Below are 13,154 nucleotides of genomic sequence, written 5' to 3'. Positions count from 1 at the left end.
GTACAATTCTGAAACGATTCTGTATTTAATATTTTTAAAATGCATCCAAGTGGCCAGCGTGAGAAGATCATCAGAAAGCTGTTAGAGGACTTCCCTGGTGGTCCAGTGGTTAAAACTCCGGGCTTCCACTGTAGTGGGCACGGGTTCAATCCCTGGTCGGAGAAGTTCCTCATGCCATGAGGTGAGGCCAAAAAAAAAAAACAAGCAAGCAAGCTGTTAGACTTGCTTTACCCACTTTACTGCTGAGCCACGTGGTTATTTTGAATCACTTCTTTGGGAGAGGGCACCATAATTTTTTTCAGAATTGAAAACCTCCAAAAGCTCCCCTGCAGACTCTGACAGCAGAGGTCTGCCCAGCAGCCATTCCTCGGCCCCTCCTCCCCAGCTCACAGGGCCCTGACTGTGCTTGGCCAGCAGAGTTTGCAAAGCCCTCCTCAGGCCTAGAACCTGGCATCCTTATGATATTATATGTTATCGTTATAATGTCAAGGTAAAACAACGGAAGTTGTTTTTTTTAATATTGGAGTATAGTTAATTAACAATGTTGTGTTAGTTTCAGGTGTACAGCAAACTAATTCAGTTATACACATACATGTATCTGTTCTTTTCCAAATTCTTTTCCCATTTAGGTTATTACAGAGCATTGAGTAGAGTTCCCTGTGCTGTACAGTAGATCCTTGTTGGTTATCTATTTTATATATAGCAGTGTGTATATGTCAATCCCAAACTTCCAATTTATCCCTCCCTGCTAAAAACAACGGAAGTTTTAAAACACACACACACAGTTTGCATCTCTCTCTCTATTTGTGTGTATATATGAAAAAACAAGGCAATGTTGAAGACAGATTTTGAAGGATGGTGAGGAAAAATAGGGTGGGGGGACCGTACAAAGTCAGATCTCAGTCATTGTCAAAGCCTTGGTTTTTATTTTGGATGATGGATTACTTTAAAATAACAGGGGGAATTCCCTGGCGGTTCAGTGGTTAGGACTCTGCGCTTCCACTGCAGGGGGCACAGGTTCAAATCCCTGGTGGGAGAACTAAGATCCCACATGCTGTGCAGTGTGGCCAAAAATTTTTTTTCCGTTAAAAAAAATAACCAATTAACTTTTCTTCCCCTGCCCCCCTTTTGGCCGCATCACATGGTATGCAAGGTCTTCGTACCCCGGCCAGGGATCGAACCCGGGCCCCCTGCAGTAGAAAGGCAGAGTCTTAACCACTGGACCACCAGGGAAGTCCCTTAACTTCCTCTTAAAAAAACAATTTTATTGAGTCACACACCATAAAGTTCAGCCTTTGAAGGCATGTGATTCCATGGGTTTTAGTACGTTGGTACTGTTGTACAACTCTCACCACCATCTAATTCCAGAACATTTTTATCTCCCCCAAAAGAAACCCCATACCCTTTAAAAAGTCACTCCCTGCTCCCCCTCCCCCAGCCCCTGACAACCACTAATCTGCTTTCTGTTTCTGTGGATTTGCTTATTCGCACAGTTCATATAGGTGGAATCCAATTAACTGTTAAAAAGAACATAAGCAGGACTTGAATGGACCAGATGATGAGATTGTGGTGCGAACCACGCATTACAGTTCATTCAATTCTGTGCTCTAACAGCCAGCGGGAAAAGCCAGAATCTGGGTCCTTGTGGCGATGTTCAGGTACTAAATTAACCCCTACTGGAGCAGCCTCATTTCTGGCATCTTGTTACGCAACGTAACAAAGGTCTCTATTGTTCGAGTCGCTTTTTTTTTCCCCCCCGAGTCGCTTTTGATTGGATTTTTCCTTACTTACCACCCAGAGCCCTCAAAGTGATATGACCCAGAAACCCACACCCCTACGGCTGCAGCTCCTTCCAGCCATGAGCCTTTGCACATGCTGTTCCCCCGCTGCCTGGAAAGACTCTCCGACCAGCTGTGGCTTCCCCGTCCTTTTGACTTCAGCCTCTGTTTAAAAGTTACCAGAAAGTCTTATTTTAGGGGCTTGCTGGAGACCCTGTCTACATCTTGCTGGGTGGGCCCATCAGCATTCACGCAGGACACATGCGTTGTAGAGGAGGGGGTTCTACCCCAGAGAAGGAAGGAGGAGAAAGATCCTGGCGGGGCAACCACCAGTGCCACCTGCATTTCCGTGGGATTGAACACCCAGCCCTGAGCCCGCTGGATCCAAAGTATGCACCTGTTTCATTTTGAAAAGCTTTCCCAAGCCAGTCTCCAAAAAGAGTATCACCATTTATACTCCCAGTGACAGTATACACAAGAACCTTTTCTGTATCCTCAACAGTTGGGTATTTTCAAACTCTTCATTTTCGCACACTGGAGAGGTGAAAAATTACTAATTGCTTGGCTCTGCACTTCTTTTCATTATAAATGAGGCCAAACATTTTTTCGTATAGTTATCAGCCATTTGTGAACTTCACGTTGACCTCCTGTGATCATTTCTTCTACTGGCTTGTTTGTTAGCACTCGCTCTTTGTATATGAAGGACACCAATTCTTTGCCTAACATCAGAGTTACAAATATATTTTCCAAGTCAGCTTTGCCTTCAATATTTTGCAAAAGATGAAATTTTATTTTCTCGTGATCAGATTTACTTTTTCTATGAACTCTTAGTCTTGTGTTATATTCAGAAAAGTCTCCCAAACCAAGAATTTTTTTTAAATCTGCATTCTCTTCCAGGGATTTGTAGGTGTTTCTATTTTTATATCTCTGCTCTATTTGGAATTAATTTGTTTTCAGCTATGGAGTAAGAAAGGAATCCAGTTATGCCAATCCAATGTATTACAAGTCCTTTCTCCACTGAATGAAGTCACCATCTTTAACAAGCCGGTTTCTTTGTATACTTTCATCTCTCTCTGGATTTTTCTCTTATGACAATGCTCAATCCAGCCATTCCTTCTCTAGGGCCAACTGTATCTAATACTCCATCTTTATAATTCATTATAATATTTGGTAAAGCTAATCTCCCCTCTCTAGTCTCCATTTCCAGAATTTTCCTGACAATTCTCACGTATTCATTTTTTTCTGTGTACTTCAGCACCATTTTCTCAAAGTCCCCCATAATTTCCTGTTGGTTATTTAACTGGGATTGCACTGATTTCTGGCTATATTTAGGGAACTCTGACATCATTCCAAAATGGATTCTTCTTCTCTAAGAACTAAGATCATCTCGCCACTCATCCAAGCTTCCTTTTATATTTAATAGTAGAATTTTAACACATTTTATATTTATATCCTCCGCATTTCTTGAGAAGTTTCCTGCTAAATATTTCATCATTGTGGTTGCTATTGTAAATTGGATCCTTTCTTCCATGATAAGTAAAGTTGTATATTTATAGCCAAGTCCAAAGATTGATTTAGCAGGTATGGATTGAAACTCCAAGAATTCTGCATTGTTAATCCACAATCCAGCCCATCATGACACTTACTGGAGTCTGAGAACCTTTTTCATTCAACACTATGAATCTCAGATTGGAGAAGAATCTTAGGCCAAGGCAGCAAATTTGTTTCTTCCTGTGTGTGTGTGCCACGTTTCACATCCTTTGCAATTTCAGAAAAGTAAGAACTGAAATTAGAGTTTTGCCCAGCACGGAACTGACAAGAGGAAATGTGTTCTTCTTTAAGTGAAACAAAACACAAACTCTTAGATTCCCGTGAATGAGCAACTCAGACTCTGCTCAGAGCAAATGCTTTCTCCTTTAAGAAATCGCTTCCAAGGCAAGACCAAACCTCCATAAACTGAGTGAAAGGAGGCTCCAGGAGCACATGGGAAAGTGCTCTTTTCCAGCAGGTGGCCGGTGTTCATCCAGGATGTAGGGTCTTTGCAAATCACCCACTCCAACTGTCCTATGTTACAAATGAGGGTCATGAGGTCCCGAGAGACCTGTTCCAGAGGATCCAAGGTCCACCTCATAGTTCATTTTGCATAAATACAAACTGTGCACAACTTCTATGGAAAATTTACATCACAAAGCCTCAAAGAAAACCTCTGGAAAGCTGCACAGGAAACCAGTAACAGAGGTTATCTCTGCGGAAGGCAGTCAAAGCAGAGGGAGACATTTTTTACCCCCCCAAAACCCTTTCATGCTTGTGGTAGCTTTAAAACATGCCTGTGAATTCTTTGACATTTATCCATGAAAAGGTGGAGCCTGTTATGCACCAAAGGACACGGTCAACAGAGCGAAAAGGCAACCTACAGAATGGCAGAAAATATTTGCAAATCATATATCTACTAAGGGGTTAATCCAGAATATATAAAGAGCTCTTACAACTCCACAACCCCAAAATCAAATAACCCAATTTAAAAATGGACAAGGGACTTGAATTGAAATTTCTACAAGGATGTTATACAAATAGCCAACTAACATATGAAAAGATGCTCAACATCACTGATCATCAGAGAAATGCAAATCGAAACCACAGTGAGATATCACCTTACACACATTAGGATGGCTACTATCAAAACAAAATGAACAAACAAACAAATAAAACAGAAAATAACAAGTGTTGGGAAGGATGTGAAGAAATTGGAACCTTGGGCACTGTTGGTGGGAATGTAAAATGGTGCAGCCATTATGGAAAACAGTATGGCAATTCCTCAAAAAATCAAAATAGAACTACCATATGATCTACCAATTCCATCTCTGAGTATATACCCAAAAGAATTCAGAGCAGGACCTCAAAGAGATATTTGCACCTCCGTGCAAATAGCAGCATTATTTATGACGGCCAAGAGGTCGAAGCAACCCAAGAGTCCACTGATGGATGGATAAACAAAATGTAGTATACACATACAATGGAATATTATTCAGCCTTAAAAATTAGGAAGGAAATCCAGTCACATGATACAACATGGATGAACCTTGACGAGATTATGCTAAGTGAAATAAGCCAGTCGCAAAAAAGACAAATACTGTATGATTTCACTTATATGAGGTACCCAGAGTAGTGAAACTCATAGAGACAGAAAGTAGAATTCTGGTTGCCAGAGGCTGGGTGGAGTGGGGTGGGAAGTTGTTATTCAGTGACTTTTAGTTTTGCAAGATGCAGAAGTTCTGGGCACCTGTTGTACAAAGATGTGCATATAGTTAACACTACTGAACTGCATACTTAAAAATGGTTAAGATGGTACATTATATGTTATGTGTTTTTTAACCACATTGGGGTGGGGCGGGGAAAGAAAGCAAAAACCAGAACAAAAAAGTAGAAACTAATTCTCTTCCCCTTGAATGTTTAGGCAGCTGTCTCGCTGCTCTGCCGTACACTTACCCCGCCCGCGAGGGTCAGAGCTGGCTCACTGGCAGCCTGTCCCCATTCCAGCCCAAGGGCAGAGGGAAAGTGAGTGGAGGACAACCAGGTTCCTTTTTAACAACATGACCTTGAAGTTGTACCTTCTAGCTGTACTTGCTTCTTAGGCATAGAAGGTGGCAGAAGTGATGCAGTGTTCACCTGGCTCTCAAGGACTGCTGGCTCTTGGAACCCAGCCACCATGCTGGGAGGAACCCCTAACCACATGAAGTTGCTCTGTGTAGAGTTCTGGCAAGAGCCCCCACTGAGGTCCCAGCCAAAACCAGCTCGAGGAAGCCTCCCTGACTCCTCCCCCCATTTTTGACCCCAAGCACGTGAGAGATCCCTGCAGCGACCACCTTGCTGAGCCCACTCACCCCAGAACCATGGGAGATCATCAGAATAGATCATAGTGGTTTTCCACCACTAAGTTCGGAATGGTTTATGAAGCAGCAATAGATAATCAAAGCAATACTGTTGAATTTTTTTAAACCGTGTATATGTATTAGGTATTTTTTTAACTTTAAAAAGACATGGGACTTCCCTGGTGGCACAGTGGTTAAGAATCCACCTGCCAATGCAGGAGACATGGGTTCGAGCCCTGGTCTTGGAAGACCCCACATGCTGCGGAGCAGCTAAGCCCATGCGCCACAACTACTGAGCCCGTGTGCCTAGAGCCCGTGCTCTGCAACAAGAGAAGCCACCGCAATGAGAAGCCCGTGCACTGCAATGAAGAGCAGCCCCTGCTCGCGGCTCACGCAACTAGAGAAAGCCCACGCACAGCAGTGAAGACTCAACACAGCCAAATAAATAAATAAATAAATAAATAAATTTATAATTTGAAAAAGATAATCAAAGCCTTATTGCTGCTTTTAAAGTTTAAAGATTTACATAAAAGCTAAAAAGATTCTACATCACAGTTTTTTTTGCCCATGTATCCTAAAGAACTACTTTCAGAATTCTTTCCTGATTGTGGAATATTTTAAACATTCATAAAAGCATAGGGAATAACATATTCAGCATCCAGCTCTATTGAACCTTAATATTATGACATGTTTGGTGCGCTTGTTTTCTAAAAATACTTTTTAAACATTTTAAATTGCGATTTTAAAAAGACACATAAGAGGACTTCCCTTGTGGCTCAGTGGTTAAGAATCCGCCTGCCAATGCAAGGGACACAGGTTCGAGCCCTGGGCCGGGAAGACCCCACATGCCACGGAGCAACTAAACCTGTGCGCCACAACTACTGAGCCTGCGCTCTAGAGTCTGTGAGCCACAACTACTGAAGCCCATGCACCTAGAGCCCATGCTCCACAACAAGAGAAACCCGTGCTCCGCAATGAAGAGTAGCCCCCGCTCACCACAACTAGAGAAAGCATGCGCGCAGCAGTGAAGACCCAATGCAGCCAAAAATAAATACATTTTTAAAAAATAAAAAAATAAAAAGACACATAACCGGGAACTCCCTGGCGGTCCAGTGGTTAAGACCCTGGGCTTCCACTTCAGGGGGCACGGGTTCGATCCCTAATAGGAGAAGATACCAAATGGGAGCCTCTATGACTATTTTCTGTTTCTCCACCTATTTCCTAAACACTTTTCCATGTGTGCACTGTTTTTCTTTAATCATTTTAACCATCTTGCAAGTGTACAGTTCAGTGGCATTAAGTACATTCACATTGTTGTGCCACCATCACCATCATCCATCTCCAGAACTTTTCCATCTTCCCCAACTGAAACTCTGTCCCACTTAAACAACAACTCCTCATCTCCCTCCCCCAGCCCCTGGCAGCAACCCCCATTCTACTTCCTGTCTCCATGAATTTGACTTCTCTAGGGACCTCATATGACTGAAATCCTACGTTATTTGCCCTTTTGTGACTGGCTGATCTTACTTAGCATTATGTCCTCAAGATCATTCATGTTAAAAAAAAAAAAAAAGGACTTCCCTGGTGACACAGTCGTTGAGAGTTTGCCTGCCGATGCAGGGGACACGGGTTCGTGCCCTGGTCCGGGAAGATCCCACATGCCGCAGAGCAGCTGGGCCCGTGGGCCTTGGCCGCTGAGCCTGCGCGTCCGGAGCCTGTGCTCCGCAATGGGAGAGGCCACAACAGTGAGAGGCCCGTGTACTGAAAAAAAAAAAAAAAAAAAAATCATCCATGTTGCAGCCTGTGTCAGAAATCCCTTCCTTTTCATGGCTGAATAATAGCCTAATGTATAGATACACCACATTTTGTTTATCCACTCATCTGTTGATAGACGTTTGTATTCTTTCCACATTTTTGGCTATGGAACAGTGCTGCTCCAAACATGGGTGTACCAAAATTATCTTTAAATGTTACATAGTTTAAAAGTCAACAGTCCTGTGTATCTGCCACTGCAGATTTGCATTCCGAGAGCAAAAAGTCAATTACTCATGAGGAAAAGGACTAGGTGACAGCCCCTTACCTGTGCAATTAAATGAACAATCTGTACCTGATGATGGAGTCTCTCATGAGAAACATCATATTATTTTTTTAAGTGACAGCCGGGCCCTTTTATAATTTGTCATAGCTTTGGACGTTCCATATCCAATTCTACTCTTCCTTCTGAATCCACATAGCTAATAATTAGCAGCACACAGTTCAACACCAGTGACAGGTGAGGCAATCAATATAAACGGTAAGCGCTGCCCTGAAGGACAAAGTCCCCAATTAAGACACAAAGAACTTGGAGAAATGTTTTTCATATTGAAAGTGCTTTTGTCAGTGAAATAATGAATGAGGTTAGGGGAAACTTAAAATAATTTTCAAATTAAAACTATTGTAAGGTACCATTATTCACCTAGCAGACAAGCAAAGATCAAAGTTTGAGAAGTCCCAGTGCTGGCCAGGGTGTGGGGAAACAGGGGCTGTTGATTATTGTTGGCAGAGTGTAAATTTGTGTAACCTCTTTGGAGGGGGACTTGGCAAAGTCTGTCTAAATTTCAAAAGCATGTGCCCTTTGACCCACAAGTTCCCTTGAGAAACGTATCTATCAGATATACATGCGCACATGGGCAAAGATCTATGTGTAAGAATAGCCATATAGGGAATTTCCTGGCAGCCCATTGGTTGGGACTCTGAGCTCTCACTGCCGAGGGCCTGGGTTCAATCCCTGGTCGGGGAGCTAAGATCCCACAAACCGTGCAGTGAAGCCAAAACAAAACAAAACAAACAAACAAAAAAAGAAAACCTTATTTAAAAAAAGAATAGTCTTATAATCTTGTTCCACTGATTATAGTAGAAAAATACTGGAAGCAACGTGAATAGCCAACAGCAGAAGGATGCTTAACTAAGTGATGGTCCACCTACACCAGCACCATCCAATGGAACTTTCTGCCATGATGGAAACATGTCCACTAGTCACATGTTTCTACTAAACTTTTTTTTTTTTTAATTTTGGCCTCACCACACAGCTTGCCAGATCTTAGTTCCCCGACCAGGGATTGAATCCAGGCCACAGCAATGAAAGGGCCGAATCCTAACCACCAGACCATCAGGGAATTCCCCCACTGCTAGACTCTTAACATGTGGCCAGTGCAATGGATGAACACATTTTATTTAATTTTAATTAATTTAAATGTAAATAGCCATGTGTGGTTAGCTTCTTGGAATCGAACTATGAACTTCTAACAACTTGGCCTTGTCTTTCTTTTATCCACGCCAATGAATCATCCCTGAGACCTCCCTGAAGTCATTCATCCTGTCGCTCCTAAATGTACGACTTGACAGACCATTCTTGAGGTCCTGGGCTTGCTGTGATGGCTTTACCACCCAGCCCAGCAAGAAGATAAAAGGTTTCTTCTTGGAATCAGAGCCTGAATCAGACACTTTGGGTTCCAAGCACTGAGAGCTGCGGTCAGAGCAATAAAACAGAAAAAACCCCAATCTTCGTGGTGCTTCCATGGGGATCTGAGAGCATAGTGGTTAAGACCGTGGAGCTGGGTAATCCCACTCTTGGATATATAACCGGAAAAAACAAAAACACTAATTCAAAAAGATACATGCACCCCAGTGTTCCTAGCAGCCTTGTTTCCAATGGCCAAGATATGGAAGCAACCTGAGTGTCCATCCACAGATGAATGGATAAAGAAGATGTGGTACATATATATACAATGGAATACTACTCAGCCATAAAAAAGAACAAAATGTTGTCATTTGCAGCAACATGGATGGACTTGGAAGTCATTATGCTAAGTGAAAGAAGTCAGATAGAAAAAGGCAAATACTGTATGATATCACTTAAATGTGGAATCTAAAAAATACAACAAACTAGTGAATATCATAAAAAAGAAGTGCACTCACAGATACAGAGAACAAACTAGTGGTTATCAGTAGGGAGGGGAGGGAGGGGCACTTTAGGAGTGAGGGCGTGGGAGGTACAAACTATCGGGTATAAGGTAGGCTCAGGGATGTACTGTACAATGCAGGGAATAGAGCCAATACTTTGTAATAACTATAAATGGGAAGTAACCTTTAAAATTGTATTAAAAAATAAAAATACAAAAAAAAAAATAAAAATCTATACAAATATATATTCTATAACATTAAAAAAAAAAAAAAGAGTCTGGAACTGGGACCAGACTGCCTGGTGCCTTCCCTGTACCTCTCTGTGCCTCAGTTTCTGCATCAATAAAATCTGGACGTTCACCGTGCCTTGGTCTCAGAGTCGTTAAGAAGTTTCAGACTGGGACTTCCCTGGCAGTCCAGTGGTTAAGACTCTGAGCTTCCAGTGGAAGGGGCACAGGTTCGATCCCTGGTCGGGGAACTAAGGTCCCACATGCCAGGCAGAGCAGCCAAAAAAAATTAAAAAAAAAAAAAAAAAGGACAACAAAGAAGTTTTGGATTGAAGTGAGTGCCATGCATGATGAGGAATGAATTATCAGTATGCTAACAGGTAGGGGAACTAACAGTAGACAAATATCCAACCAGTCAGAAAATTCCAGATACTGAGAAGCGGTATGAAGGACCTAGGAGTGGATCATGGGATGAGACTAGTTGAGAGCCAGTGGACTAGTTTAAAATGGTGGTCATGGAAGGGAGGTTGGAGTTGAGACCTGAGAGAGGAGGTGGGTCCTCTGATGGGAGGATCTAGGGGAGGGCGTTCCAGGCAGAGCTGAGTGCAAAGGCTCTGAAGCAGGAAAAGCCCCGGGCTGTTCCTAAGCTGTAAAGAAAACCGTGCAGCTAAGGGAGAATGAATGGGAGCAGAACAGCAGCAATGAGGCCAAGAGATAGGACAGCTGGTCTTTGGGGATTTTTAAGCAGGGGAGGGCTTCTTGTTTCCAATAACTAACTGGGATGGCAAACCAGCAAGCAGGAAGACCTGGACACGAGGGCCGGCGGTCCACATGCTGACACACTGTCACCTTCTGGGGGTCCCCTGGGCCTCATCCCCCTCCCCATGGCCTTCACACCCTCCTGATTGTTGTATTTGCCCAAAGAGAGAGTCAGAAATTAGGAATGAGGGACATAGGCTCAAGCCATCAGCTTTCTGGAAATCTGCACATCCCACACTACTTGGAGGAGGGTGGATCATCCAGGGCCCAAGTGGGAGCAGAGACCCGTTGGGGGGTTAAGATGAAAGAAATGGGTGCCTCGGATCAGGGTGTTGGCCTGGAGGAAGAGCCACAAGAGTCTGGCTATGTTTTAGAGGCTGAGTGGATGGGATTTGCTGATGAATTGGACCGGATGGATGAAAGAAAGAGAGGGTAAGGCTTTGGCTGGAACAGGAAGACACGGAGGAGATATTAGCTGAGACGGAAAGATGAAGGGACAGACAGGTGGAGTGCAAATTGGGAGACAATAAATGTGTTCTATTATCTATATGTTTCAAAATGGCACACACATATGAGGAAACAATCAGACAAATCCAGAATGGGAGACATTAGTTAAATCGGCTGGCGTGGTTCTTCAGTCAGTGTCCTAGGAAATACAAAAGACACAGGGTTTTTCTAGATTAAGAGAAAGAGAGGGTGTGGGGAATTCCCTGGCAGTCTAGTGGTTAGGACTCAGCCTCTCACTGCTGAGGTCCTGGGTTCAATCCCTGGTCAGGGAACTAAGATCCCCACAGGCCACACTGAACAGCCAAAGAAAAAGAGAGACAGAGGAGGGGTGTTGTGTGAACGGAGAGAAGGTTAGCTCTCCCCTGGACTAGGATAGAAGAGGCCCTCAGGCCTGACAACACAGATATGGTTAAAGTACAGCCACCTACCCACGGTTTCTCAAAGTTGTGTGCCTGAGGTACACTGGTGGGGAATTCAGGGCCACATCTGCCCTGACCCCTGAGATCTGCCCCCTAGGTCTGTCTCCAAAAAAGGTTGGTGATGACATCGCCAAGGCAACCAGTGACTGGAAGCGTCTGAGGATGACAGTGAAACTGACCATTCAGAACCAACAGGCTCAGACTGAGGTGGTACGTTTTGCCTCTGAGCTGATCATCAAAGTCCTCAAGGAACGGCCAAGAGACAGAAAGCAGCAGAAAAACATTAAGTGGGAGTATCACTTTGACGGGATTGTCAACATTGCTCGACAGATGCAGCACCAGTCTTTGGTTAGAGAATTCTCTTGGAACCATCAGGAGACCCTGAGGACTGCCCAGTCTGTGAGGTGTTGTGCTGATGGCCACCACCATCACGACATGAAAGATGACATCAACAGTGGTGCCATGCAATGCCCAGTTAGTTAAAAACTAGAAAGGGAAGTGTTTCAATAAAGGAGCACGTAAATAAAGAATCATTTCACAACCAAACCAAAAAAAAGAGGGAGAAACATAAAGGAGATATAATAAGCAATGCAAAGCATGAATCTTTACTGGATCCTGGATCAAAAAATAAATCAGCTCTACTGACATTCTTGGGATGATTTATTCCAAAAACTTTCAAAATTCTCTTTTGGCATGGAAACATTTGAAAAACAAATGTCTAATCTGTTTTCAATTTCTTTTTAAATGAAAGAAAAGAACAGGGCCATTTTAAGACCCATGTAGGCCCTAGACATTTTTACTTTGGATGCCACAGCCAAATATAAAGCATTTCATATTATATCTTGCATTAAAAAGTACCCCCGTTAAATACAAGTCCCTATGTCAGCGTTGAAGTCTGGGCCAGTTTATGTGTTACCTTTTGAAGATTCTAAAATATTTAAATTCATTCTTGTAATTTTCATATATTGGATACAATGTATTTTTTACAGTCTCAAGCATTTCCGCTGGGGGGGGCCTTTGAAAACTCTAGTGAAGCCCATCAGGTTGGACTATGCCAGGGGAATGACCAATAGGGAGGAGGGGGCAGGGAGCTGTGACCCAGCATCTGTGTGGGTCAGTGTGGAGGAGTCAGCATTTCCTTTAAAGCCCATATGACCGGTCTGTTCTGCATTGTGTGTGACCGCCTCTAGGAAGTCCACTTATCAGTTTCCCTTCCCTGGTATTTTTGGGGGTTTCTGAGGAATGCTTACACTTTCCACAAATCTGTGCTGACAGCCCCTTGCTGCTCAGCCAGCCTCCTGCCTCAGGAAATTCTGCCAGTGACCTCTTGCCATCCTATACACGCCTTCTCTGGGCTGCAATATAACCTCTCTGTGCTGTCCCAGGAACCCAGCTCTTTCCTTACTGTAGCCAAGGCTATAGACTTGTTTTTTTTTTTAAGTCAGACATAGGGGAAAGGTGGTATTTTAGAAAGAGGGAGCAGCTGGAGTGAAACAAGGAAGTAGAAAATGTCAGGGAGCATATGGGGAAAAAGAAAGTGGTCAGCAGATAAGAGAAGCAGGGAGAAGGGCATTTTGAGGGGTTAGATCTGATGACATACTGTAAGAAACAGAGAATCTACACTGAATAATAGCTACATTAGATGCTATGGAG

At 43.3% G+C, this 13,154-nt stretch overlaps 1 protein-coding gene across 1 annotated transcript; it reads left to right on the top strand.

Moving 5' to 3' along the window:
- Positions 1-10,876: 10,876 nt before the first annotated feature.
- Positions 10,877-11,984, top strand: LOC307061902 (large ribosomal subunit protein uL11-like; the record flags this gene model as incomplete). Its single annotated transcript, XM_079717270.1, has 2 exons — positions 10,877-11,007; positions 11,498-11,984. The coding sequence occupies 2 exons, from the start codon at positions 10,877-10,879 to the stop codon at positions 11,982-11,984; spliced, it is 618 nt and encodes a 205-aa protein (XP_079573396.1).
- Between the last annotated feature and the right edge of the window lie 1,170 nt (positions 11,985-13,154).

This window comes from Hyperoodon ampullatus (genome assembly GCF_949752795.1).
Source record: "Hyperoodon ampullatus genome assembly, chromosome: 13".
NCBI lineage: Eukaryota > Metazoa > Chordata > Mammalia > Artiodactyla > Ziphiidae > Hyperoodon > Hyperoodon ampullatus.
The sequence above is the reverse complement of the archived record's forward strand: the minus strand, read 5'-3'. Positions and strand labels throughout refer to the sequence as shown.